Below are 26428 nucleotides of genomic sequence, written 5' to 3'. Positions count from 1 at the left end.
AATGGGTACACATTCGTTACCGCGTAGCTATCATATTGAGTATAATCCGCTAAACTCCGCCCCGACCCTCCTCCAGCTGATAGTCTGTTGCATGTTTGGGATTGTTGTGATGGGAGGACGCAGCCATCTTGGTTCAGTGCCGTTCCACTGGGCAGGAGGACGAACGACGTAACGTTAAACCAGCTAGCTAACGTTAGCTGGTCGGCGAGATTAACAATAATCTATGTCGCTGTCTGGTAATACTATGTTTTACACGCTCGATTATCTTCTGTTACCGCTTTGAGTGTACGGGAATGGATTTAAATTGTATTCGGCGCTTATAGGTCCGAAGTGGGCGACGGCGGTGCAGATCCTCGGTATATTTTTTATTTCTGAATAGAGGAGTTACTATGAATGGAGGATAAATGTTGCCAAAGGCTGACAGCAGCAGTTTCGTCCTCCTCTCTCTTCTCTTCGTCCTCACGTTAACGGACCCACCACGGACAGGTAAATCCACGTCGAACAACCCGACTTGTTTTCCTTTGCATGCATTCCCGTGGGCTTGGCTTGAAACTGGGAGAAAGAGATTACAAATATAAGCAGAAAACTGCAGGCGAGGCCTGCTGGATAAACCAGCGGGCTCAAGTTCTTTTTAAACCGTTGCTATGTTATTGCTGGACGGTGCGGATCGCGGTGGTATCAGTATGTAGTAGTAAATATAAAGCTGGGTAAACTATAACCTCCTGTCGGTGATTATCATAAGGCAAACACTCACCGATATAAACTAAAATCAACCACGTTTTCAGGAAAACGTCAATGTATTATTTTTCCCCGAAAAAGATCGTTTCCTCATATCACTTCCATCACAGTTTGTTACTACTTCTGATGATGTAACTTATACAATTAATTTACGTTGGAAAATGTAGGCCTATGTAAGCTAAATCTAAACTGTACTGCGCAAATAAAAAAGGTTGGTAAACAGAGTTTCGGTGGGTTTGCCCTCCACTATCCCTCTGGTTGATATCCGCTTGGTCGAGGAGCTCCACTTTGAAATGCATGTCAGAGATTCATGCCCTGCATCAAAAAGCCTGGTTCTCATCGACTCGTCCGTTACTGGATAAAACACGGCAGCTTGATAATAACTAAACAGCAATGCAATTCGTATAATACCACAAAAATGCATCGAACCACATTTCTGCGCTTTGTAGCCTAGATGGATCGAGATATATAGATAGGCAGTTTATTTATCCCGGAGGGGAATTCAGTTGCCACAGCTGCAACACACACACACTTGAGAGACGATACACGATTTAACACAACGCCACGATAAAGCTAACAGAAATGTTTGTCTGCCCCCTCTGTACAATCATCCGACCTATTAACATTTATCCATATGATACAGTAATCACAGCACTGGCACAGTAACATCCTCTGGAGGATTCTGCTGTGACAAAACGCCAGTATTTGAACCAAACAATGAAATAATTTGAGAAGAGTGGTTTCCATTGAAAGGAAGCTATACCTGGCCCTTACATGCAAATACACGCATAGCCTTTCCTGGATGTGTTTCAGCACCAAGAAGCCAATGCATCGTTGTCTCCTTTAATGTTGGGCCTATTCTAATGATCCTCACAAATGTTTGGACAGGAGAAACTCTGGCCTAATAGTTTGGCTCAATCAAAAGCAGTGACCCCCACCCCGAAAACAGACTAGAGCCAAAAGCCTTCCTGCATTGATACCTTGTGGAGGTTTGGTACTATAGGTAGGTGCCAAGTTCATATTAGGAGGCTCTTTCCTTGTAAATTTTCACTCAATTATAGAATATAATCAATACTAATGACTCATTTACCCTTTCAAAGGTGAGCTCATTATTTGCTGTAATGCTAAAGAATGAACACTGCTATTTAGTTTATATAACTGGAGAGAACAATCTGAAATGTGAAGGTTACCTTTTGAGTAAGTGAGAGGAAGAGCATTGCTTGGCAGGACTTCACCTTGTGTGCGGCTCTTGTTTTAAACTCCTGCCAGTTGTTTGGGTGCTGCTGTGGCCTTCAGGGTAGGGCTGCCCGCAGGAGTCTCCCTGTCTTCATGCCATCTCACCCGGATTATGTCAAACGGGGTGTGTTTAGGTAGAGCATGCTGATGCATGTAAAGTGTACGCTTCCCAAAGCTTGATGCCCGCACGACTTGGGCATTCCAAGCTACAGCATAATCCAGTTTGCTGGAACATAAACAACTGGGATATGGAAAATTGTATGTTTATGTAACGGTATAGAGATTCCTTTCAAGTTTTCAATGTAAAAAATCTGAACCTGTGCAATTGTGTGTGTGTGTGTGTGAAACACTCTTTCCCTGTCACACATGCAGGCTACACTCAACTTGTCCCTGATACGGTCCATTCTCTCTCATATGGAGAGAACATTGTGCTAAACTCTGTTAAAAAATCTGCCAGTTTTGTACCTTGCTTATTAGCAAAGGTACATTCACCCTAAAATACTCCTCGAGATGTTTTCTGAATCTTTGGGAGACTCTCTTCACATTTAGCATACATGTAATCCACCAATCACTGCTTATTTATATAAAAGTTCAACATTTATTTCTTCTGTTATTCTCACAATCTTCTTCCACAAAGGGCTGTAGCAAGCAGTGTGAACCACTCCTAAAAGTTGAGATTTTATTGACATAAGCTGTATGCCGAATTGAAAAGTGGCTCTTAAAGTTTGGCTCATGAGCATGAAAAAGAGAATGAACTGGAAGAGAAGTTGAGTCTTACTAATACAAACTAGGCTATCTATGTGAGTGAGCATTGTTGTAAACATGTCTCTTCTTTTCCGGTTCATTCTCTTTTTCTTCCCCCTGTATCTAATCTCCCATTGGCTGTTGCCATGGTCACTCTCAGATTTCAGTCTTAGTTCACACTAAAGGATAATCTGTGTCGACTGTCAGGCCCGAGTGCCTCCCCGACCCGACTAGCCCAGATTCCAGCCGGGCTTAGAATCAGTGTTAAAATTGCCTAGTGTGACCTAGGCTCCAGGCCAACGGGCCACGTGTGAACCCATTTTAATCTTTGTCAATTAAGCAGTAAGTCACAAGAGGCCATGCCTCTCAGTGATTTAGAGCAGCTCAGAGGCGTTGTTGGCACAATGTGCCTAAACCCTCTGAAATCATTCATTCATAAAACATTCTAAAATCACAGTAAAACACAGCCTTGAGTGGGTTGTTGCTTTTATAAAACCTTTGTAATACACAAAGAATGAAAATGTTCAATATTTTATTTTTGATCAATAATAATTGACCAATAATAATTAGAAACTAAAAACTAAAACTAACTGCTATTGTTCTGCCAAGGAGTAGGCTAGTTTTATTATCTGTATGAGTGGTGATTTTATTACCTTTATCAACCTCTATCGGCGACAGGTAGAAATTATAACAACATTGATAGAATATTTCTTCCCATACAAGTCAAAATAGAGACAAGTAAAGCAAATTTATACAGTGGAAACGGTATGCGCAGAGCCGCAGAGGCTGTCTACGGCGCCCGCAGACAGCCACATAGTAGGTTGGCAGACGCACCGTGCACATCCGAAAAAAATTCATAAACCAGCTAATTAGACCAGAAATCCAACAGAAATGTAACGATGCAAATACTGTAATATTAATAATAAGGTGTTTGTGCCATTAACACAAGAATAACAAAAATGTCCCACAAGAGATTTTCAAAATAATTGTATGAGCTAACCAAGAAATAGACGTAGTTACAAAGTTTTACTTGATCCCCATCCCAGCTTGAAACTGAAATACAGAAGGCAGCCCAGTTTTGGTTCTTTTTCTTGCATCAAAAGTTTCACATGCCCATAATGTTATCATTCGCTTTGAATATGCTGTTAATTCTGAGGGAAAATAATAAGTACTAATACTGTGGAGACACAAATGTCACAAAGGGAAATGTTTACCTGTTTTCATAACAATATAGGCAAGTCTTTGGCAAATATTTTGTTGTGAAGAAACGATGGCTCCCACAGAGCAGCCAGTGTGGTAAATCATCAGACACACTGCCAGCAGCTTGCTACAGACATGACACTTCCAAATTTATTTGACTTCAATTTGTGTCCCCATAAGTATCCACTAGTTTTTCTTGGTGCATCCTCTCAGCATTGTTTTAGTTCATTAGATAGTATAAACTGATACATTTAGTTATTACAATATGTACCAAATCATTTTACAAAGACATGGTAATTGCTGTATTATTAACAATTTCCTAAACAAAAAAAAAAGTTTTTTTCATGTAGGCTACCCTATTGATTTACAAAACCAAATTGCTAGCTTTGTGAAGAAAATTTGGCTCAAATGCTTTCGTTTACCCAGAGTAGTGAAAATATATCAATATTAATACTGAATCTGAGGTTTCAAAAATTTTCAAAACAATGCCCATACCTACTCACTATTAGTGAGTAGGTATTAGTGAGTATTATTAATTAGTAGAAAGCTTAAGTGTTTATGTGAATCATCACGCTCGTAGCCATCTCAGATGCTGCAGCCAAAGCTGATACAGCCAAAGCTCTTACACAGCGCCCGTCCATCTCATCCACCATGCTGACCGCCTTCTATGGGACTGAGATGGGCCGAGGGTCAGTCTCATAGACGGTTAGTCTTCATTGTATTTTCCCATTGGTTATGTAAGAGGTGCAAAGGCACACTTCAGTCAGGGTCAGAATTTGAAGCAAGTCAGTGAGCAATAGCCTCAATATGAATTAATTTCAATATGCCTGCCCAATACCTTCACAAAGTGAAAACTATCACCATCACTATTCTGCATTCTGAGAGAGCACCTGATCACCAAACTCATCACAACAGAGCAAATCTATTACATTTGTCATTCTTCAGCCATTAATGCTGTAATTCCCAGGCAGATGCATTACATCAGCCAATCTATGTTAAAATATGTGTCTGTGCAAACTACATAGAATAGTCTAGCATGTGCCTTACCTCTCCTTGGGCTTGTTTCGGTCACTAGTGAGTGTTTGGATAAAGGTCACTGGGCTGTTTCTGGGCTGTTTCTAGCCTGTCTCTAAAAAATAAAACCTTAACCTTCCTATCAATTCAGTTCAATTCAATAAATCTTTATTGGCCCCGGAGGGCAATTCTGGTGCAGCATAAAAAACATGGGAGAAACATACTGTACATACAACAACAACAAAAACACTATAAACAGCCAGTAATAGCAAACATCAAGTTAGCAAAGTGCAATGAGTATCAAATGTGTGTAATAAAATCACCCCCGATGAAATCTCTCTCTGATGAAATCACTACCAAATAGGGAAGGAAAGATGAGCTGAGAAGCAGCTATGAACCACAGCTGATTCAGATATGCCATCCCAATCTCCAGAGAGCTCTGATAATGGATAAAAATGAATAAGCACTTCAGTTTGAGGTTGGCAAAAGATACAGGCTTTCCAACCTGCGGATGTTTATGTCTATGCTGTGCCATCAATGAGTAATTAATGAGCAGTAACATCTACTGACCTCCACTTTGTTGGCTACTGGTGTAAAAAGAAGTAGGCTGATATCTGAATCTGGATCAAGAGCGCAGTCATGAAAGCACAAGAAGCATGCATCCCAAGGTATGTGACAGCACGTCTGCGTTCATACGGAGCTTGCGCGTGTCCAGCCACACAGAAAGCATGAACTAGGCATCAGTCCCTTGTCCAAAAGCACAGAGATGTAGCTTGAGAAGAGTCAGTTCGGTTAAAATATGGAGAGGTTTGAATTGATTTCCTTTTATCTCCATCTTGGAATGAATTACAGTGACATACTGGAATCACTTGCAGAGAGACATGGAGCAATTCTGAGCAAGAGACACTTAATTTGCATACTGAAAGCATATGAGCTTAATAAGTCGTTCCCACGTGTTACTAAGTTGTGGCCACGCATTATTGTATTAAGATGAGATGTCACAGATAGGCTCCGTAGTATTGACATGGCTGAGATGTAAGATTAGAAATTAAATCGGATGTACTCAGATTATTGCCGAGAGCTATGGACCTCCATCATGGCCGCCAGAGGATGTGTTTACTTCACCTGCCAGCCACCCACAGGCAAGGACACTCTTGATAGGGCTCTCTGGTGATGGCATTAAAAGCTCAGTAAGAAAAGTGTGGCAGTGGCCTTTAGTCATTTTAGTTAGTTACTTGCACTTAAGACAAGATTGAGTTTTCACTGTTTCAAGGCTATAAGCGTTTTTGAGGTTATAGTTTGTAACCTTATCTGTTCAAAAACAACTTTTCTGTATACGTTCACGCAGTAAATTATTAACGTCAATAGTCCTTTCTAATCTATTTAGTCTAAACGCTGTCCAATATCTTATTCATCAGGTTGACACACATTTATGCTCGATGGGATCCATTATAACACATTCATTCTCAACCAGAGATTGAGGTGGGACTGTAATGCATCCCAATCCACTCAGCATTAAGCATAAGCATTGTCTGCTGTACTGGACTTCTTTTAAAGAGCTTTTGGTAGAGTGAAATCGATCTGCATTGAGGTCAGCCTTAACGGACGTTTGAATTTGTAACTGTGTGTCCACGCCACATGCCAACCTTTAGTTTTGATTTTAGGCTAATCGTTAATTAAGGCAGCATTCATACCTGTGGTAAAAATGAAGACCAATTGTTTACCCAGTGCACCGCAGTCCACTGTAGGTTGTGGCCTTGCCCTGTGGGATCATCAAAGCCTAAAAGTTTGGATTGTTAGGTTTAATGTCAACTGAGGTGGTTGGTACACAGATGGAACAACAATCACAGTCTTGAAATAGCTTCTAAGTAAAGAGTACAGGCCTGCTTTTTAAGCAAAAATAGAGTTGCCGCATTTGACGGGTGAGTGGGTGGCCCAGGTCCATCATAGGTAAACATAACCACCTGTATCCCAAGAGCAGATGGTTGACTGTACCCACAATTAGGCAAGCAACTGGCGAGGAATCACTGAGCACTGACAAATGCCAGAGAAAAGTTGACAGTATAATGATTTAATCCCTTGGTAGAGAACATAGTAACTAGTGAGCAGCACGGGCGGGCTAAATCTTGTCCTCTTCTTTTATCATTTATCATTCGTGGTTTCACTCAATACAGGTTCGTTCGAGTGCAATTAAAGATTCCTAAAAGGGGACACACTGAGATAAAGGATAGTTCATCCTATTGTTTCTATTTGTTGCAGGTCCGCGGCTAGCTCTGGCAAGATTATTGTCAGGTAAGCAGTATGTTTTGTAGTGTAGTGATTTTTTCGTTAGAATGTACCACCAGCTTCTTCCCTCAGTTTGAACCACTGTTGACCAAAACTTAACAGATGGAAATGGGAAAAGCCATCTCAAAAGATATTCACTGAAACAACTGTGATTGTTTTATCATCTTTATATCTTTTAATTTTTCCGAACTCTTCACAGTAAGAAGAGTTTAAAGATCAGACTCAGACTGATCAGCCTGTAATAACATTTTACCAATATTTATTTTTTATTCAGCCAAATTTAAACTTCAACATGCATCCCATCAATATTTTTGCGTTTGTATTCATGAAAAATGTATTGCTGAGGTCTAGCCTTGTTATACTTTTTATTTTGACTTGAAGACAAGTGTGTTGGACATCTGTAGTGAAACCATGAGAACATTTTATTACATTTTTTCTTGCTCTCACAAAAACTCAGTGTTAATACATGATAATCAATCAATCAAATTTCCCTCTCCCAAAATCTGTATTACTGTCAGATCCAAAAATCCAGTATCAGTTGGACTTTGACACTGCTAACAGACCGGTTCTTCCGTCACATGAGAAAGGCTTGGCACAGGCAGCTCTGATGCAGTGGCATGTCTTATGTTAATCACATATGGCGTGGAGACATTGACCCAGTTAACGCAGACTCTGTGTTGCTAAGGGATATAAACAGACAAAAAGCCTATAGGGGGTTTGTGTATGTGTGACTACTGTAGGTCTGAGGCTAGCACTTCCCTTTGCTTTGTAGCAGAACTGTTTCTGTTTACAAGTTCTTATTTTTCGTTTTGAATGGACTGCTTTTGGTGACTGGGATCAAATGTGAAAGTGACATTGGTGGCCATTAGTTTTAGTGCAGTTTTCTTCACATATTAATGCATGGATTGAGTTTCACTGGTTTACTTTTAATGGTAATACTGTGGGGTGAGATTTGTACCACCAGATAATTGAATTTGAATTATGTGTTGAAATTGAATGTTGGCATTTGAATCTGAATTTTAAAAAAAACTGAACTTGCATTTGCTTGTTTGACATGTTTTTCAATATTCAAGTTCAATTGAATTGGAAAACAGTTTCAAAATTACTGTTAATGTAGTACAAATTTGCAAACCCTGCTCAACCTTTCAACGCCATGATTTCAAATTCCACTCTTGAAAAGCGTTCAGATTGTGGCAACATCTGAGTACGCAGGAAAAGCAATAGCTTGCAGATAAAATCAAACAGACTACGGAAGGTAGAGAAATCAGTATTCTCTTGGTGGATCCAGATATCTAAGTTTTGTCTGTTTTTCTTCTCTCCCATGTTTATCTAAATATATTGAGTTATCAAAAGGTGAATTTTTATTCTGCCAAGATACTTTTTCTCAGTTCTACCCAAAATGTTGTTCTGTTGTTGCTATCTCAGTATGTTGACTTAGTGAGCAGGCTAACAGGCTAGCAGCTAGCGTTTGAGACTGTGGCCACACTGAAAGGCCCAGCAGCTGAATCGGTGTGTCCCAGTTGGTGCAGTGGAAGTGTCGGTGCTTGGAGACGGCGAGGTCCTGGGGTGACGCCATGGGTGACGCCTGGTCCCTGTCTGATTCTGTATGGTCTGCAGCCACAAGAGGGCAGCATTGCACCACTGCTCCGTGTTTACAACAAGCCTTAATACATTTTTGTTTCAGGAAGAACATTCACAATCAGTTTATGAATTTCACACCCCAAATTTCACCCCATACATTACAATCAACCATCTAAGAAATCTTATTTAAGCTCTTGCGCCCTTATTCAATCGTCTGCAGGACTCTGACTTTTAAATGGTTTCTTCTTGTTTGGAAAAGGCCTTCTCGTATGTAAGTATGACTACACTAACTCTCTGTTGTATTTCAGAGCAGCGCTGCAGCCCCGGGCAGTTTGCCTGCCGCAGTGGGAAGATGCAATGTATCCCAATGTCCTGGCAGTGTGACGGCTGGACAGCATGTGAGGACAAGAGTGATGAGATGGACTGCCCCCGTGAGTACAGCTCACTTAGGCCCTTTTACACCTGACTCTCTGTAACCTAACACCCACAGCATTTGACTGGGAGAAACAGCAACACTTAGAGGATTGCTTTTTAAGGAGGGATAAGGACTCAAGTTTGCGACCTGCACTCGAGTCGCACTTAAGTCACGTACAAGTTGGCGTACGACTCGACTTGGACTTCTCAAATGATTTCACACTTGACTCGGACTCTAGATTAGTGACTCAAGAACAACAAGCGTCTGTAAATGAGTGGCATTGTATAAAAAGATTGAAGTGTTTATTTCTAGGTTGGGCATGACTATGATGAATCTAAACGTCACTTTGCTGCGCGGACAAACAACAGCAGCATGGCATCGGCTGCAGTGCCTTTTGTAATAACATTTGGATACGTCCGTTGGGCTCAATAAAAGGACCGCAATTTGCAAAGCCTGCAGTATCACAGTAAGGGAAGCTGGATCAACAACGTCACACCTGGATGGGCCAGTTTTAGAACAATACCTGCAGTATTGTAGGCAGTGTTTACATGTGTCATCACTGACTGAGAGCAGATGAGTAAGAGTTAGGACCTCAACGATGAGCCTACGGACCCCTGAAAATAAGGCATGATAAAACTGAAAAATTACCACGACAACAGTAAAAACAATCACATAAACCAAATTAAGCATGCAGAACTGCTGCTGTATGGAGGTCACATGCTGTACTCAATCCTTTCAATAATTCCCATCATGCAGTCAAGAGATCCAGGGATAAGGTCTCTCCGGCTTTAAGAGGGGAAAACAATGGGATTTCAGTCAACAGCTTACCACTGCAATATCTATGCAGTGTCTAAGAAATCAACAAACACTGCATAAAAATAGGGAAGCAGACACATGTGCAGCTATTTAGAATAAGCTCGGCCTCCTTCTACCATCTGAGACTGTCTGTCCAGAGCTGTTATCCCCAGTCTTTGATTCACTGTGGAGGATAAAGCAGCAGCATAATAATCTCATTCTGTGATGGTTCCCAATGTGATCTGCATGGCTTCCATATGAACCAGTGTTGGGAGTTAAATTGCATCACTTAAAATCAGAGAGTGATTCCAAAAATAGCTATAGCTATAGTGGTAAAATAGCTTTGTTTACATATTGTCCTCTACTGTCAACCACCAAATAGAGAGAGGGGAGCCTACAGATTTGGTTTTTGGTTTTACTTCACTCTTTCCTTTCAATCCCCCTACCTTCCCCTTGTTTGTTTTGGTAGTTGTGTTGGCATTGAACTAAGAACACCTACTGTAGTGCAAAGCGTAAATTTATAGGTGAACTTAAGTTAGTCTTTTGTCGTTTGTTGTTGTTGACTGATCTTCACATGTGTCATGGATTTTACATGTCAGGCAAAATATCAAATGTTGGCCACATGCTTTTGATTGATTGATTGATTGATTATCAAACATCCAAAAAAAAGTAAATGTTTAATTGTATACTTATGTATTTATTAAATCGTATCGTGGTCGTATGGAATCATGAACCCCATATCGCGTATCGAATCGTATCGTGAGATAAGCATAGCGTCCCCCTACTTACAACACTTTGAACACACTATATAAAAAGTGATTCATATTGTCCAAAATAGCGTGTGTTTCCCTCTATCTTCCTTTCTGTCTCAACCTCCAGAGAGTCTGGTGTTACACCAGTGATGGAGCCAACTTTGTTTTTGTCATCTCTAGTAAGGCCTCCTCCATAACACACTATGGCATAAAACAACACTAGCTACAATACTTAGGTTGAATATTTACAGGATTCATTTTGACATCAAATGATCTCAGTTTCCTGAGAAAGAAGAGCCTCGATTGTGTCGTGTATAAAAACCAGTGGTGTTCTCCTTCCAGTCCAGATTTGACTGTGGACTCCTAAATACTCACTCAGAGGACACAATCTGCACTGCTCGGGCTTCGGTTCTGCTTTCTTCTTCCTGAAATCTATCAACTTCCTTGATTTTGTTTTAATGTTTAGATGGTTATCATGACATGAGTTGACAAGTGAACCAATTTCATTTGTCTAATCCAAAACATTGTCATAAGTAACACACCCCACACCAGCAGAAACATTTTTGGTGACGGTTAATTTCATTACACTGCAGTCAGCACGGAGCCAGTGGTCAACCGTGTACAAAGTAAATGAGAAGGGAGAGAGAACTCACCCAGCATTAGTCAATTTCAATCTGTGATCATTTACTGTTGAGTCTCATACACTGAGGTCTAATGGTACGTTACTGAGTTTAGGGAAGTCTCTCCTGAAAATGAATGACAATTTGCCTATATATCTGTGCTTTAGGGATGGGCATGAATAATCATTTAATGACTATAAATGGATATTTAGCTTTCATATATTGAACTTGGAGCTGTTTGACATATCGAACTTGATTGTTTGTTTTTAACAAACCCGCCTACACACACGTATAATTTGAAAAGTGGAATTACCAGTGGTGGTGCAGAAGCAAGCAGCATTGAGAATATCCTACTACACATCAAACTGCAGGGTTACTTCATTCTGCTAGGCTATCAGACAGATGAAAAAAGAGGTTTATGATTTTACCTGGTGCTGGTGCTGCTGCCTGTGACCATTTTGAGGTTGGAATTGATAGACACAGGGTGCAATTTGACAGCTGTAGAATATTAATTAGATCACAGGAATTTAACTGCTTTTACAGCATAAACCAATATGTGCACTGGGAAAAAAAACGAATACACTATTTTGTTTGATTTAAATCAACTTAATAAATTTACATGCAAGCAAATGTTTAAAAAAATGGAGACGTCCACTTTTGTTGAACCTGTGTGATGTTGTTTTCACAGCTGTGAAGGAGGAGAGGTTCCGTTTCGGCAACGGTTTTGACCAGGTGGAAGATGTCATCGGCGTGGCCCAGCCTGTGCGCTTTAACAGTAAGCATCTCACATAACTCTCTCCCATAGTTAGTTTTAGTTGAATGAAGAGTAGGGAGTGTAAAGAGTGTTAAGAGTTCCCTTACTTTTGTTCAAAGTATGACTGTATACCGAACTTGAATCACAATGCGAACCTTCCTCCCACCTGTAGAGAAGTGCCCCAGTGGGTGGCACCACTACGAGAAGACAGCCAGCTGCTACAAAGTGTACCTGAGGAACGAGAACTACTGGCAGGCCGTGGACACTTGTCAGAAAGTCAACGGCTCACTGGCTACCTTCGTTACCAATGAGGAGCTGCAGTTCATACTCAAGATCGAGGTGGACTTTGACGATAAAGTCTGTGAGCGCAGAGACCAGTGCAAGTGAGTGTCAACTGTGCTGTGTTTTGTCTGGAATATATTTCACATGTATTCTAAATTGTATGTACTTCCTGTCTGAGAGGGCTTGACTTGATGTTACTACTGGTGACTTTCCAAAAACATTTACCAATTAATATGATCTGATGTAACTATTCCCTGTGGTTATTTATTTATTATTTGAGTGCCTATATAGTTATATTATTCTGTGAGAAAAGCTCACTGCTGCACACACTTCTCTCTCTCTCCACCCTGTACTCCACTCTTTGCACTCTCCCCTTTCTTTGCTTTTCTATTTGGCCTTTATTTACATAGGAAATAATCGGCTAAGCATACACGCTCTAATTCAGCACTGCCATGCTTTACATTTGAACACTTCAATTACACAAGAGGGAGCTGGCTAGTACAATGTTAGAGTCGGGGGGGTTCAACCCGCTGACCTTTCAGTCGCCAGCCTGCTATTCTAATTTGTTAGGCCTCTGCTTCCCCCTCTTGACCCTTTATGTGTGTACCAGCATGTTTACACAGGAGGTAGGGTTAGTGATAGTGCTCCGTCACTGGTAGCAGGCCATCTAGTGGCCTGAAAGATGTGAGCAATTGACCATGAAAATGCTTAATATGTACTTGATTTTGGCTTTGAACTGCTGTATGCACCCTGAAATAAGTCATGTGACACTTTTAACTTAAACAAAAGAGCAATGCACCATATTTTGTTGTATCAGCATTAGGCATTGATTTCTAATATGATGTTACTTTTTTAGGTTTTGGGTGGGCTACCAGTATGTGATCACCAATCAGAACCACTCCCTGGAGGGTCGCTGGGAGGTGGCATATAAAGGTATTTTAACATTTGTTTTTGTCTATTCTTTAAAAAAACTTAAAACGAACAGTAGCGACTCTAAAGTTAACTGCTGACCTGTGACATTAAATGATTAATATAACCACCAATACTTGATCCTTTCACCAACTGCATTCGTTGTAATGCTTCAAGACGTTCCTCTTTTGTTTCTCCACAGGGTCGATGCAGGTGTTTCTACCACCAGAGGGCCTGACCAATTTTGGCGAGGCGTCTCCCACCCAGGACAATGTCTTCTGTGCCCAGCTGCAGCGCTTTCAGATCAAGAGCATGAATGAGCGCGGCCTGCACAGCTGGCACGCTGAGAACTGCTACAAGAAGTTTCCTTTTCTCTGCAAGAGGAGTATGTGCTTTTGTCTTTCCATCAAAAATCACATGGCAGTTATTTATATAGTTTCATTCTTATGACAGATTGTGTTAGTTTTTGTCTGAGATCTTCCGTCTCCCCAACAGGACAAACATGCGTGGACATAAAAGACAATGTTGTAAATGAGGGCTACTACTTCACCCCTAAGGGGGATGACCCCTGTCTGAGCTGCACGTGTCATGATGGTGAGCCTGAGATGTGTGTGGCCGCGCTGTGCGAGCGGCCGCAGGGCTGCCAGCACTTCCGCAAGGACCCCAAGGAGTGCTGCAAGTTCACCTGTCTAGACCCAGGTACTGCCGGCTGCTCGCACGTCTCACTGCTTCAAGCAATATTTCACTGGAGTAGAGAATATTTTCACTTTTTACCAGGCGTATTTCATAAGAGTTCAAGAACTTTCAGCCTCCAAGTTCGGCTGGCCCACGTATCGAAACCTTAAGTATTTATTCCTGGGGCATTCAATGAAATTTAAAGCAGAAATAACAGTGAGAGTCCCACAAGGTGGAGCTCCTTACAAATATACAGTATTTGATTTACTACAAGTCCTGGCAAACCGTTGTTGAATTTCCTTTAGCCATTGTTCAAGGACATTTGGCACCTTAGTTAAGGGATACTCAAGTAATCATTTTAAAGGATTTTTAAATGCAGTTAAATAGAATCACCCTGTGGATCAAACACTTTAGTCTGTTTTAAAGAAGAATTTACATCTTCTGTTCATTCCTACTGAAATTTTGCGCTGGTTGCAGTTGCTCATACTTTGGCACAAATTAAGCATTATGTCATGTATAATGATATTGGACAAACGTGTGCTCAGATTGTGTCAAACCGCCATGTAAGAACAATGCATTTTCAGTGATTGAACCATGGAAATTTGATTCCAGTGTTTTGTTACTGTGCGTTACTCATACCAAGGTGCATGACACAGGCAGGTCAGGTCTGACAAAATTAACTTGCTAACCCCAACTGTGGACCACAGAAAGGAGTCAGCTGCTGAGCAGTGAAGCAGAAAGCGGTCGAAGTTTGTAGTACTGCAGAAAAAAAAAGTACAATGAAGCCAAATGTATTAAAAGATTCCATGTGCACAGGGACTAGAAATGATTCTGTTTTGGATCCAGGTCTGAACTAAAATCTGCTTATTGAGTGACGATGCTCTAGCTTTATTGTCTTTAAATGCGATACGCAACACCTAATATTTTTTATGTGTCATTTTCCCAGATGGAAACAGTCTGTTTGACTCCATGGCCAGTGGGATGAGACTAATCGTCAGCTGCATCTCCTCCTTCCTCATCCTCTCTCTGCTGCTCTTCATGGTGCACAGACTCCGTCAGCGGCGACGTGAACGCATTGAAACACTCATTGGAGGAAACTGTGAGCATTTAGCCTATTGGAAACACATACAGACCATTATTTGTATGATAAAAGAAAATTTTGCTGAGTTCCTTGTTATGTAATGAGGCTTTCTCATTGTGCACAGTGACAGCAGGGTTTCCCATATAAAGTTATATAATGGGCAGCGCAGGTAAATGAACAGCCGCCCAAGGGAAATTTTATGTTTTAGACAAAGCTGGAGCTCAAACCTGGTGTTTCTCTCAGGAGGTAATCCATATGTATTTAACTGTATGATGTATTTGCCTCACTAAAGTAGGGTTAATCAGATGGGAGTATAATAGTCGGCTAATTTTGGTGATTGTAGTGGCAAGTTAGCTAATACCAGCCTCACTGGCTTATACTAGAGTGAGAGACTTTCACAGGGCTTGCTAAATGAAATGTCAACAATCCAGAATCCCCTTCAGCTTTCAGCTACTGAGGAAAATACCTCTCCCTTAAAAAATGGAAATTCCTCAAATTCCTTAAAAATGACTTCTCCCTTTACAGAGCAGTATACTGTTGGAGCTGCTGGTGGCTGAATGGGCACACACCATAAACTGAATGAAGGCCACAAGCCGAAACGGTCTAACAATAAAGTTGTTCTATATACTACAAGTGTTGCTGGAGTTTTGACCTTTTTAGACCTTTTTCCCTTCTCCATGCCCCTTGGAAGTAGGTGAAGTTGTGCCAGAAACCCCTACTCTGGCACACACCATAAACTCAAAGCCTCAGCCCGGGTCACATGAAATCCTCTTCTTGCAAACTTTTACGTTTCTGTCTACAGTCAATTAAAGCGCGAATTCCATCTTTTAAAAAATTTTCAAAGCACCATTTTGTGTGTGTGTGTGTGTGTGTTGTAAATGCCACTCAGCACAGCTATGTCACTTCATCCGCTGTTTTGTGTCTCTCTGTTTCCGATGCTCAGTGCACCACTTCAACCTTGGAAGACGAGTCCCGGGCTTTGACTACGGCCCGGATGCTTTTGGCACCGGCCTCACTCCTCTGCACCTGTCTGACGATGGAGAGGGCGGTGCTTTCCATTTCCAAGAGCCTCCTCCGCCGTACGCCGCCTATAAATACCCCGACATCCAACACCCGGACGACCCCCCTCCTCCGTACGAAGCCTCCATCGACCCAGACAGCCTCCTCTACGTGGACCTCGGTAGGCAAACTCTATAGTCTCTCAGAAAGTGCTATTATTTACGCATCTCGTCGTGTGCAGAAGACGTGCTCCTTGGAGAGGGTGTTAAGTGCTTGTCTTCCTTTGTCGCTCCTTTCAGGGCATAACGGGGTTTCCATGGTGCCGAGGCAGATGAGCGCTATGGTGGACGGGCTCCAGGCAGACATCCCCGACGCCTCTGGTCCCGTGCCAGACTCGGCGCCGTCGTCCCAGGAGAGGGAGGACTCCATAGACAGCAGCACCCTCCTGGTGGGGCCCGACACTCCCACGGACGGCCACGCCCCCGACTCCATGCCCGCAGAGTGCAGCAGCGGCTCCTCCCTCAGCACTGTGGTATAGGACTGCGGACAGACAGGACGGAGCTGCACCGGGACACACCTGCTGGTTAAGGGAGGTCATGGGTGCAGGCTGCTCCATCTATTTGCTCTGGGAGACGATGCAGCAGACGGGTCTGATGTTTTAGGGGAAGTTTGTACAGACCATATCGGAAGACGGAGCGGCCTTCTCCTCGAGGTGTTACGGTGGAAAGGAGGATTCCTCTCTCTGAAGACACACCCTCTTCTCCAGTTGGGCTTTGGAGACCGCAGTAGTGGGACAGACTGTTTTTTTGTTATTTTCCCCCGCCAACTGGTAGAGGAGACACTGGCATCTGAGAGGAGACTATTTCTGTACAGAGAAGACTAACACTACAAACAGGCTGAGAAGGCTGCCCTTTTGCTTTTAGTGTCCACTGAGCAAAGCTTTTTGACACGTCTGAGCCTCACGGTCGGGACGTCCTGATGTAAATACCCCCTCAGGTCTGCGCCTGTTGAATTTGTCGTACTTGTCTGTCAGAATCCAACACGAGGCGAATGATGAAAGAGGGACAGTCAGGCCAGCTTTTGTTCCTTGTGCTTTCAGTTTGCATCGTACCATTGTTGAAATGGACAAATATATTGAACTCTTCAGTTTTCCAGGCTAGAAATATCATGTGCTCATCAGCCCTGCCTGTTGCAATGTGTCCCAGATCTCGATTTCTACTCACTGAATAAAAAACGCATTCTCCCTTCACTTTCTTATTAGTCCGATGCATCAAGCTGTCTTCCAGGTTTATAGTACATATTTGCAGTAAAAAAAAAAAATGTTTTGTAGTTTTGAGAGTTGCAGCAAGAGGTTTGTTAACCTTGCAATAAGGTACGGTTAGTGTTCGTTCCGGCTTACTTCTCTACAGTATTCCTTTTTATTAGGTAATGCTGAAACATAGCATTATGTATCAAAGAATGTCGATGAAGTGAAAAAAGAAACAAACCATGAATTTTTTGTAGTACTACATATTTGAGTTAGGTAATGTGACAGCAGGCTGTGATGTTGATTGTTTTCTTGTGGGATATGAACGGAGTCTGCGATCTCCCCATCGATCAGCGAGTGAAACGGATGAGGCTTAATTTCAAGTGTGTATCTTAGATTAGGGATTATATCCCGCCATGAAATTTGAATTAACCGATTTATTCAAAATAACTGTTCCACTCATGAAGTCATTTAATCAGTAACATGCAGGTAGTCCCATTGTTGTTACTTTATATAGCAAACTCTTCGCGGGGTAGTTGTGTATTTGCTAACTGAACCGTGATCAATATTTTGCACGCTCATCCCTTGATTACCATAAGCTTTTTTTTTTTTTTTTTGGTCCATTTGCCTTTACTCATATTGCTGAACAAATTGAACCTACTTTACAGCTGTAACTGAAAATGAGAAGAAATGTGTCAGTTGTCGTGTTTGGATGCTGCCCCTGGATCCATGACGCGTTGTGTGTGTGTGATTCTCCATGCGGTACGTCAGTTATTTCAAACGCTTCGGATGTAACTATACTGACTATTGTACCTGATTTAGCTGTGTACCTTTTCTGTTTGGTGTTGATGGGTCTGTTACCTTCCTTGTTTGTTAATGGGAATGAGTTATCATTTCGAAAGAAGAAACTGTAAGAAATATAACAAGGAAAAATGTAAACTATATATTTGGAGCTAATTAGACCCCAGTATGACAATCGTTTGATTCACTCAGCAGGCGGAACGAGGATTTCAGATGAATTTTTACGAGCCGGTTAAGCTTTGCAGTCATGCTTGTTCACCTGTGGAGTGTGTTTTTTTTTTTTTCGTCAGGTTTTGTTGCCTGGCCTGTGAAAGCAAAGCACAAAGGCTCCTCAGAGGGGGGGTCGACCTCCAGCCAAATGTATACTGGCCCTCTGTAGTCAGGACCCACGTTGACGCAGGGCTCGCATCGCCTAGGTGGGAATCCACAATATATCACCACCAGCATTGAAACTGCTTACGATCTGCCTTGAGAAAAGCAGCCGTGTGTGTATCTGTCTGTCTGAATGAGTGTGTACGCGACTGTGTGTGTCCCATGTTTGAATGTATGTATGTAGCATTACTTTTTTATGTTCTCGTGCTGGTCTTCAGGCTTGTTTTATTTTATTTTATTTTATTTTTTTGGCATTGACAATCCACAGTGGATTATCCAACAAAATCATGTTTTCATAAATTGTGAAAAAGTAATGTGTGCATGTGTGTACAGGAGATGGTGTACTGGTTTGGATTGTATTTTTGGATCAAGTTTGTTTAGTTTTATTTTTCAACCTGGTTTTGGACCTACGGTGCATGTTTTTATCTTTGGGCATGCTGAGAGATTTTTTTAAATGGAAACATTTTTAGCAAAAACAGTTTGTCATCTAGGTTCAGGCGTAGCTCTGAGATACTTGCCTATAGTTTCATATCTCCGTATGCATTGAAAACCTGCCCACAACCCAAACAGCTGCATTTACACTGTAGTTTTTGTGATAGACTATGGTGGTGTGAGAACTAATTTTATTGGATTTGAAATGTTTTATGTATAATACAACAAACGCTACATCTCATTGTCTTTTATTTCATAGCTTTTAAATTGTAAAATGCTTCATTTGCAGGGGGGCTTGTATTTTTCTGAGGTAGATGTACATCTAATCAAATGCCAAATAAATTGCACCATGAAGGACAACTGCTGCGTCAGTGGGGATTGAACACACAGCATCATAATGATCTTTTGTGGGAGCTTTATGTTGAACCCTATGTGCCTCATCAATCATGGCATTTAGTGGCTCTGTGAGTTCTTTGACTTGTCAAGGAATTTCCTCAGCCTGCAAAGACCAAATGTCAAGAGGATTAAGGTGAGATGTGGGAAATCCCCAGCACCGAGATATGTGTGTGTCTGCGAGAGAAAGACATGGAGAGTCCTGGAAGTTGTTGGATAAATCCTATCCATGGCAATCAAAAGACTGAAATTATTTATAGCAAGCGGATACACCTCACAATGACTCATAAGGCAGTGACTCCAGCAGATAGTGATACCCTATTGGAAACCATTGTTGCTAAATAAAGGGGCTTTGTTCACACGGACCATGTAGCGACAGAATCACAGAACTCAATCCTGGATTGGAGAGAAGTAACACTAATGCCATGTAGGCTAGTAGTTATTCAGTGGCAGTTTGGAGTGAAGACTGACCATTCAGTTTGTAGTTTAATGGAGCGTTATTGAGAATGGGGACATGCAACACTTTCCACTTATTCTGGTTACCTGGTGCAGAGATGGCTGTAAGTGAGAGAGAAACCAGGGCTTTTCATGTTTCAGGTTGAGAATACACAGTAGCTGTGAAACAGATTCACCACCCTGGACACAATGTCTTGTGCTATGAACTTAGTTCAATATCTATTTGTTGGTCAAATTCTTTGAAAAGTACCCTTCTGTTAAAATGAAAATTAATAAATGTATGTGAAAGTACAAAATTTAAATAATAGAAAAATCTATCTTGCAAACCGTTCACCTCTTTACTCACTTCAGTTAAATTGGCGTAATCGAAAATATGTTCAACATTTCATATTATTTATACAACATCTATAGGTTCTAGTCAGACATTTTAAATATATATATTTGTGAGGAAGTCTTCAGTACATTTTGAGATTCGAGGGCGTATGGTGAATTCTGGAGTTCAGTGTGACCTTTCTTTATGTTGTATGTTGTAAGTCCATGTCGTTTCAAAAGAAATATAAATTACACTCATCCCATCCATTTATGTGAGAGTACAGACGATGCATTTTCAGTGCACTTTCCCCTCTGTAATTTCACTGTGCTAGTCAATGAAAACGAATGGGAAGAACTACTTAAAGGTGCACACTCTGTACTTTCACATATGATGGGAGGGGAATCATTTTCTTTTACTTTTTCTATTATTAGAATTTTATACTTTCACATAAATTTCTCTTTCATTCCACCTTGACAAAAGAGTTGTTTGAATGGATTCCAGACCAGAAATCCTAAATAAATGTATTTTGAACTAATTTCGTTGCCCAAGAAAATGTGCAGAAAGTCAATTATGGTGATTTTCTTTTATAGCCACTGCACAATAAGCAATATATTACATTACCTTCTAATTCAGTGTCTTACACACACTCTCACTTTCCCATGAGATGAATGGGCACTATCACTGGTCATTGGGCATCTGTGGCTGGGAGGGGGGAGGGGGGGGTGTCAAGCTGTCCTTGCATCAATGAGCCTGTTCAACAGAAAAGACCACTAGACTGGCAATGACACAGTTCACTGATCAGACCAGAAAAAAACTCACGCATTCACCTCCATTCCTATTTAAGCCGGGCATTTTGCACAGATATTTAGTCTACCTCAGCTAGTAAGACGCTCCTGGATTCATGAGGCTGTGGGGTCCTAAGATGATTTTGACTGCTACTATCCTGATGTTTGTCATTCCCTACTCTGAGTCAGGTAAGGATCTTGCTTGAGTATCACAGGGCAAAAAACTGTTTTGATCCAGTCATTTTTGTTACAACAGGTGGATTCAAGCTTCACTTAGAGGAAAAAAGCAATAATAAAATTTGACACAATTCTGTTATGTTTTATATTTCAGAAGATTTCTGTTACAATGAGCACCATTGTGGTAAGTGCTAAGCTATGAACTACTCACTAAGTTTCAAACAACTGCCTGACACCAACAGATATTATTCAAATCCTATTTTTCAAATGAGCATGGTTTCAAATGGGCACTCACTTCCCCTGTTCCTATGTGCAAATATTATTATTTTGATTATCTTAAAGGACAAATAGCAATGTTATGATATGATCTAATTTTGCTGGCAGCATTGTTGTTACTGTAACTGATAAACTAACTTAACTGGATAATCCTCCAGTCTCATGACAACAATGTGGTTCATGTTGTCTCCATCAGATCCTTACTCATGGGGAGACACCTTCCCATCATGTCACCCGCTGCTTGAAGAGCATCACTCTCCAATCAATCTGGACTATCAGATGACCAGAAATGAATCACTGGGGTCTTTACATCTGGAGGGCTTCAACACCACCCAGAAAGGCCACTGGACGCTGACCAACAACGGGCACTCTGGTGAGCGTCCTGCACATACTGTAGCATCACAGTGCTTTTTATATCCCATAGAACAGTGGTTCTCAACATGGGGTCCGGGGACTACCAGGGGTCCTTGAGGGAGTTCCAGGGGGTCCCCAGCAAATTGATGAATTGTTAAACTTCAGCATTTCATTTACTAGAAGTTATTCTCAGATTTGGGTCCGAGAGACAAAATCTCATCAAAAAGGGGTTCCGTGGCCCTAATGTGGACTAAACTAGGGGTCCTTGATATGAAAAAGGTTGAGAATCACTGCCATAGAACACGGTTGATTGTGCTTTTTGTGTGTGTGTGTGTGTGCATAGTTGTTCTGCAGGTTGGCGGAGGCATGTCAGTGAGCGGCGGAGGCCTCCCAGGTGTGTACCAAACCATCCAGCTGCATTTCCACTGGGGAAGCCCGTCCACCAACGGCTCGGAGCACACAGTGGACAGACACAGATATCCAATGGAGGTACAGTTTGGTCAGTAGACAGCTCTACACTGTCTCTATCAAAGCTGCTCGCGATCAATGGACAAAAACACCGAAACGCTGGCCTTTTAAAGTCCCTGTGCTTTTTACTTCCAGATGCACATAGTCAACATGAAGTCCATCCATCCCAACCTGTCAGCCGCCTTGAACGACCCAACAGGCCTCGCTGTTCTTGGATTCTTCATTGATGCAAGTTTTAAATCAATTTGTCCAAAATTCATTGGTTTATTCTCAGGCATTTGTAGCATATTCATTCAAATCTCTCCTGATTTTGCCCTTCCATATTTCTTGCAGGTTGTTTATGCAGACAATGTACACTTTGGACACATAACACAAAAACTTTCCTCTGTTGCTTACAAAGGTTGGAAGAAACACTAAATAATCAATCCTGCCTCCTGCTCTATGTTGCCTGTAGCACTGTGTTCTCATCACGGCTTTGCATCCTTCCTCAAGGCCAAACAACTTCAGTCAAGCCCTTCCCGCTGATTGGACTTTTGTCTGAGCGCAACATGAGCCAGTATTACCGTTATCATGGCAGCCTCACCACTCCTCCCTGCTCTCAAGTGGTCGTGTGGACTCTGTATGAAGTGCCCATCTACATCTCATGGTCACAAGTAGGTTTTTAACTCTATACCAACTCAATAGCACCGACCTTATCAGAAGTAAAAGGGAAAAAAACGGTTATATTGACTAATTTCATATCATATGTTTGCGCAATACTATGAAAAAATGATCTGTGGTGGTTTCATGTGTGGTGTAAGAGCATGACTTTTTTTTTTATTTCCCTCTCAGCTGGAGCAGTTTGCCTCAGAAATATACTCCACAGAGGAGGGTGCAGAGGAGGTGCAACCTCTGAACGACAACTTCCGACACATCCACCCCACCTTCAGTCGGGTCGTCTACGCTTCCAAAGACGCCAAACTCCTCACGGGAACAGCTGGTCATCCCCTCAGGTCAGCTTTGTCAGTACTTCTGTTTCAAATAACTCTGCTGGGAAGCTTTATCTGCGGACTTTAGCGCTGTCTTACGGCCAAAGCACTACAGACAGTGCTTGCAAGAGTTAATCTGTTTTTTTGCCACTCGGTTTCCCCCAAAACAACATTTATGTGAAGTTCCTTGGTCAGAGATATTTTGTTCACATAAGCTCCAGACTCTGTTTCTTGTTTGAACCTGAGGAACAGCGTATAAGGCCAAACACTGAAGGAGTTTCCAAGGCTGTAGAAATACTCTAACAGAGGATGAATATAAAAAACTGTGAAGAAGAGTACTGTAAGATGATAAATTGCTACTAAATTGTTCATGATTGTACCCTGCCATTTTGCAGGATTATTTAACTCTATGAATGCATTCAGTTAAAAAATGGATAAGAATATATGTCTCATTACTAACTGTATAAATTACTGTGTGAATTTAGCACTGGTGGCATTAAGCTATATTTTATGATGGTAACCATCTGTGTATTCATGATTGTATTCATAGCTTATTCTAAAAAAGGTACAATCTGAAATATGCTCTCCCCATTTAGCTGTTTAGGAGAGGCTGGGCTCAGTTGTCAGGAATCATCTGTAACACATTTATCAAGTTGAAACTATGTTGCGCTACTGAGACTCCCCATTAATATCAAAGGTTCTCTGTTCCTTCCTACTGAATCTGTTATAACTTTTACTGTTTTCTGACAATAAATTTGACATTTTGTGTTGTCTGTCACATAAATTGTTGTTTTTGAGAAATAAAAATATGTTCACGTTGCTCGCTTCCTCCCTTCGCCTTGTTGCTCTGTCTGAATATGCGAAGAGGGTTTAGTGAGTTACATTTAACTTTTTTACAGTTACATTTTCCCAATAATACAACCTAGCAAACATTTAGACATTGGATAGATGTTGATACGACGGCCTGCACCTATAACCCATACAGGCTAAATACAGCGCCAAACTGAAAGGTGGCTGGACGTCTGTAGTCGTCTATAGCTACCTGCAGCATTTAGTGAAATCAGGACCTAAATATCTTTCTGATATCATTTCAAATCAGTTCTCAAACTACCTAGCAGCATCCTAGCAACCATTTCTAAGCACCTAGCAACCACTTAGTAACACCCTAGCAACGAATAGGCTAATAATCACCTAGCAACCAGCTACTAATTAACTTCTCTCACACCGTTTAAGCTATCAATGCCATTCAACAATTAAAATGGTCATCAAATTAAGCTCATGTGTGCTTCTGTTCGAAATTTTGAAGCTTCTTATACTTTTTGAGTTGAAAATCTCAGAAATGAACAGTGGAATCTTGAACTAAATGAACTAAAGCACATTGTTGGGTCTTCAGCTGATGATGTCATAATGCCATTCAATACATTCCGATCACTGTGCAATTAGAATTTGGTACAGTCAGTCTAACTTTTGCACTTCTGAATCAGAAGAAAACACACACATTTTCTTTAGAAAATGTAACCTTTTCTAGTTAATTAGATACTGCTGGACATGATTTGTGGAAAATGATTTTTCAAGAGTTATAAAGTGAAAATTATAGAGTGAAGCGTCTCAGCTTTGACTGGCTAATCTGAACCTCCTGAGCACAGTGCCATGGTGAAAGTGCCACAGTAAAAAAACAAGAGAGGAGAACAAGAAATATCACAAAGTAGCTCCATGGTTACCAAAGGAGTTGGCATAGCAACCAATAAAGCATGGCTGGAGCATGGTAGCAGGGATGTGTTCCCAGTGCTTGTATATTTCAGTGGCGGGCACCAGGTGATTTCACTGATTTTCACTTCAGAGACAGAGAAAGTAATCAGTGTATTCTTTGGTTGGAACAAAAACCTGCACACTCATTGGCCCTCCATGGTGTATTTGATATTAGTCAGGCAGATAATGAGAAGCGTCAGCCGGGGTCCCGTGCTGTCCACACTGCCTGCTCCTGCTCTCCCCTCCTATCCGCTCTACTTCTGGTCACACCATCCTCCTCCTGTCACGGCCTTGGGGTGGCAGAGGACACACACACACAGAGGCCGCTCTGTCAGCCTCTCTCTCTCTCTCTCCGGAGTGTGTGAATGTAAGTCCCGGGCTGGGTGAGGGTGACGTCACTCCACAGAGGGCCGAGAGCCTGCAGGTTTTCATTCCAACCAAACACTACGACACATGATTTCACGGATTAGTTCCTCCTCTCTGGCTGAAGTTATGCTAATCAATGAAATCACCTGCTGTAGTGACTGGTTGGAGGGAAAACCTGCAGACTCTCGGCCCTCAGTGGCACACGGTTAGGGAGACTCTTGGGTTAGAGCTAAGGAGCCAAGTCATCAGTGTTAATGCAACAAATTACCTTAAGTGGAATTTTCTGTATTTATCAAAACATGTCTTGCTTGCCTTTCATTTCAAAGCCAAACTCATTCACAGTAGTGAATGACTGGAGTTACAGTGATCAGTCAATGGTCTGAAACGTCCTCACTGCATCTCACACTGCTGTGCCTGTGCTGTGTGGGCGTTTACTCTGTTAATGACCATGGAGGGAAGTGAGTCACATGATCTGGTCCTTGGTCAAACTAGCCTGACATCATGGCATTGTTTCATCAGCCTCTGTTCACTGTGTTTATTCATGGTAGTTTGACTGTGCATGATTATCAACTAAGGTGTTTTGCCAGGCAATGTCTCATAAGATTATCAAGCCAACTGTAGCAAGTTTTTATTTCTCTTTTGCTTCATGAAAAATCGGTTTATGGTTGTATGCAAAATTGCCTTTATTTTCCATTTTTTTCCTTTTTCATACATTTGTTGTGTAATAAATAGACATGAGAAACAGGCTGATAATTCCATCCTCTTCCCATGCCAATTCTGCACCTTTTTGTTTTTTCTCCACACCGCAAACAGCTTTTCATAGAATTTACAACAGAAAATAAAAAACAAAGCTTGACACAAGCTGAAATTACTGCTACCAGCTCAATGCTCACCTCATATGTTACATAGATCTTTGAGCTGTATTTATGTAGCAAATCCCAGGAACAAAAATATATATATATATATATATATATATAGATAGTATTCACAGTTAAAGTATTTACACATTTTAAGATTACAAAGCAAATGGGCAGAAAATGAAGACGTTTCTACAAGAAACAATCTTTCAAAGGGAGGTGGAGACATTTTCTGTACACAGTGGACCTTTTCTTTAAATAAACCCTTCAACCCTCAGATTCCTTTTACAGATCCCTGAAAATATTTTTTTTAAATACTCAGTCTTTTGTTTAA

The 26428-nt window shown here is 41.4% G+C and overlaps 2 protein-coding genes across 3 annotated transcripts; both read left to right on the top strand.

Annotated features, from left to right (window-relative positions):
* The first annotated feature begins 144 nt into the window (after positions 1-144).
* Positions 145-19292, top strand: dgcr2 (DiGeorge syndrome critical region gene 2). 2 transcript variants are annotated; one of them, XM_071910364.2, is made up of 11 exons: positions 145-486; positions 7192-7224; positions 9108-9230; positions 12070-12156; positions 12308-12518; positions 13274-13350; positions 13529-13711; positions 13822-14025; positions 14948-15100; positions 16026-16262; positions 16381-19292. In XM_071910364.2, exons 1-11 carry the CDS (start codon positions 405-407, stop codon positions 16617-16619), a joined length of 1629 nt encoding a protein of 542 aa, XP_071766465.1. In that variant the 5' UTR covers positions 145-404; the 3' UTR covers positions 16620-19292. The 2 variants fall into 2 exon arrangements, with proteins under 2 accessions (XP_071766465.1, XP_071766466.1); XM_071910365.2 differs by lacking the exon at positions 7192-7224.
* A 2304-nt stretch (positions 19293-21596) lies between these two features.
* On the top strand, positions 21597-23210 carry car15 (carbonic anhydrase 15). Its single transcript, XM_071910389.2, has 6 exons — positions 21597-21705; positions 22030-22175; positions 22290-22382; positions 22488-22554; positions 22647-22807; positions 22986-23210. The coding sequence occupies exons 1-6, from the start codon at positions 21612-21614 to the stop codon at positions 23208-23210; spliced, it is 786 nt and encodes a 261-aa protein (XP_071766490.1). The 5' UTR covers positions 21597-21611.
* The last annotated feature ends 3218 nt before the right edge of the window (positions 23211-26428 follow it).

This window comes from Centroberyx gerrardi, chromosome 2, assembly GCF_048128805.1.
Source record: "Centroberyx gerrardi isolate f3 chromosome 2, fCenGer3.hap1.cur.20231027, whole genome shotgun sequence".
NCBI classification, from domain to species: domain Eukaryota; kingdom Metazoa; phylum Chordata; class Actinopteri; order Beryciformes; family Berycidae; genus Centroberyx; species Centroberyx gerrardi.
This window is presented reverse-complemented; position numbering and strand designations above follow the sequence as displayed.

Coding starts and splice junctions, on each gene's coding strand:
- car15 (XM_071910389.2), top strand. CDS start 21,612: ATGACCAGAAATGAATCACTGGGGTCTTTACATCTGGAGGGCTTCAAC. Junction 21,706..22,029: donor GACCAACAACGGGCACTCTG/GTGAGCGTCCTG, acceptor GTGTGTGCATAG/TTGTTCTGCAGGTTGGCGGA. Junction 22,176..22,289: donor GACACAGATATCCAATGGAG/GTACAGTTTGGT, acceptor TTTTACTTCCAG/ATGCACATAGTCAACATGAA.
- dgcr2 (XM_071910364.2), top strand. CDS start 405: ATGTTGCCAAAGGCTGACAGCAGCAGTTTCGTCCTCCTCTCTCTTCTC. Junction 9,231..12,069: donor TGATGAGATGGACTGCCCCC/GTGAGTACAGCT, acceptor TTGTTTTCACAG/CTGTGAAGGAGGAGAGGTTC. Junction 13,712..13,821: donor TCCTTTTCTCTGCAAGAGGA/GTATGTGCTTTT, acceptor TCTCCCCAACAG/GACAAACATGCGTGGACATA.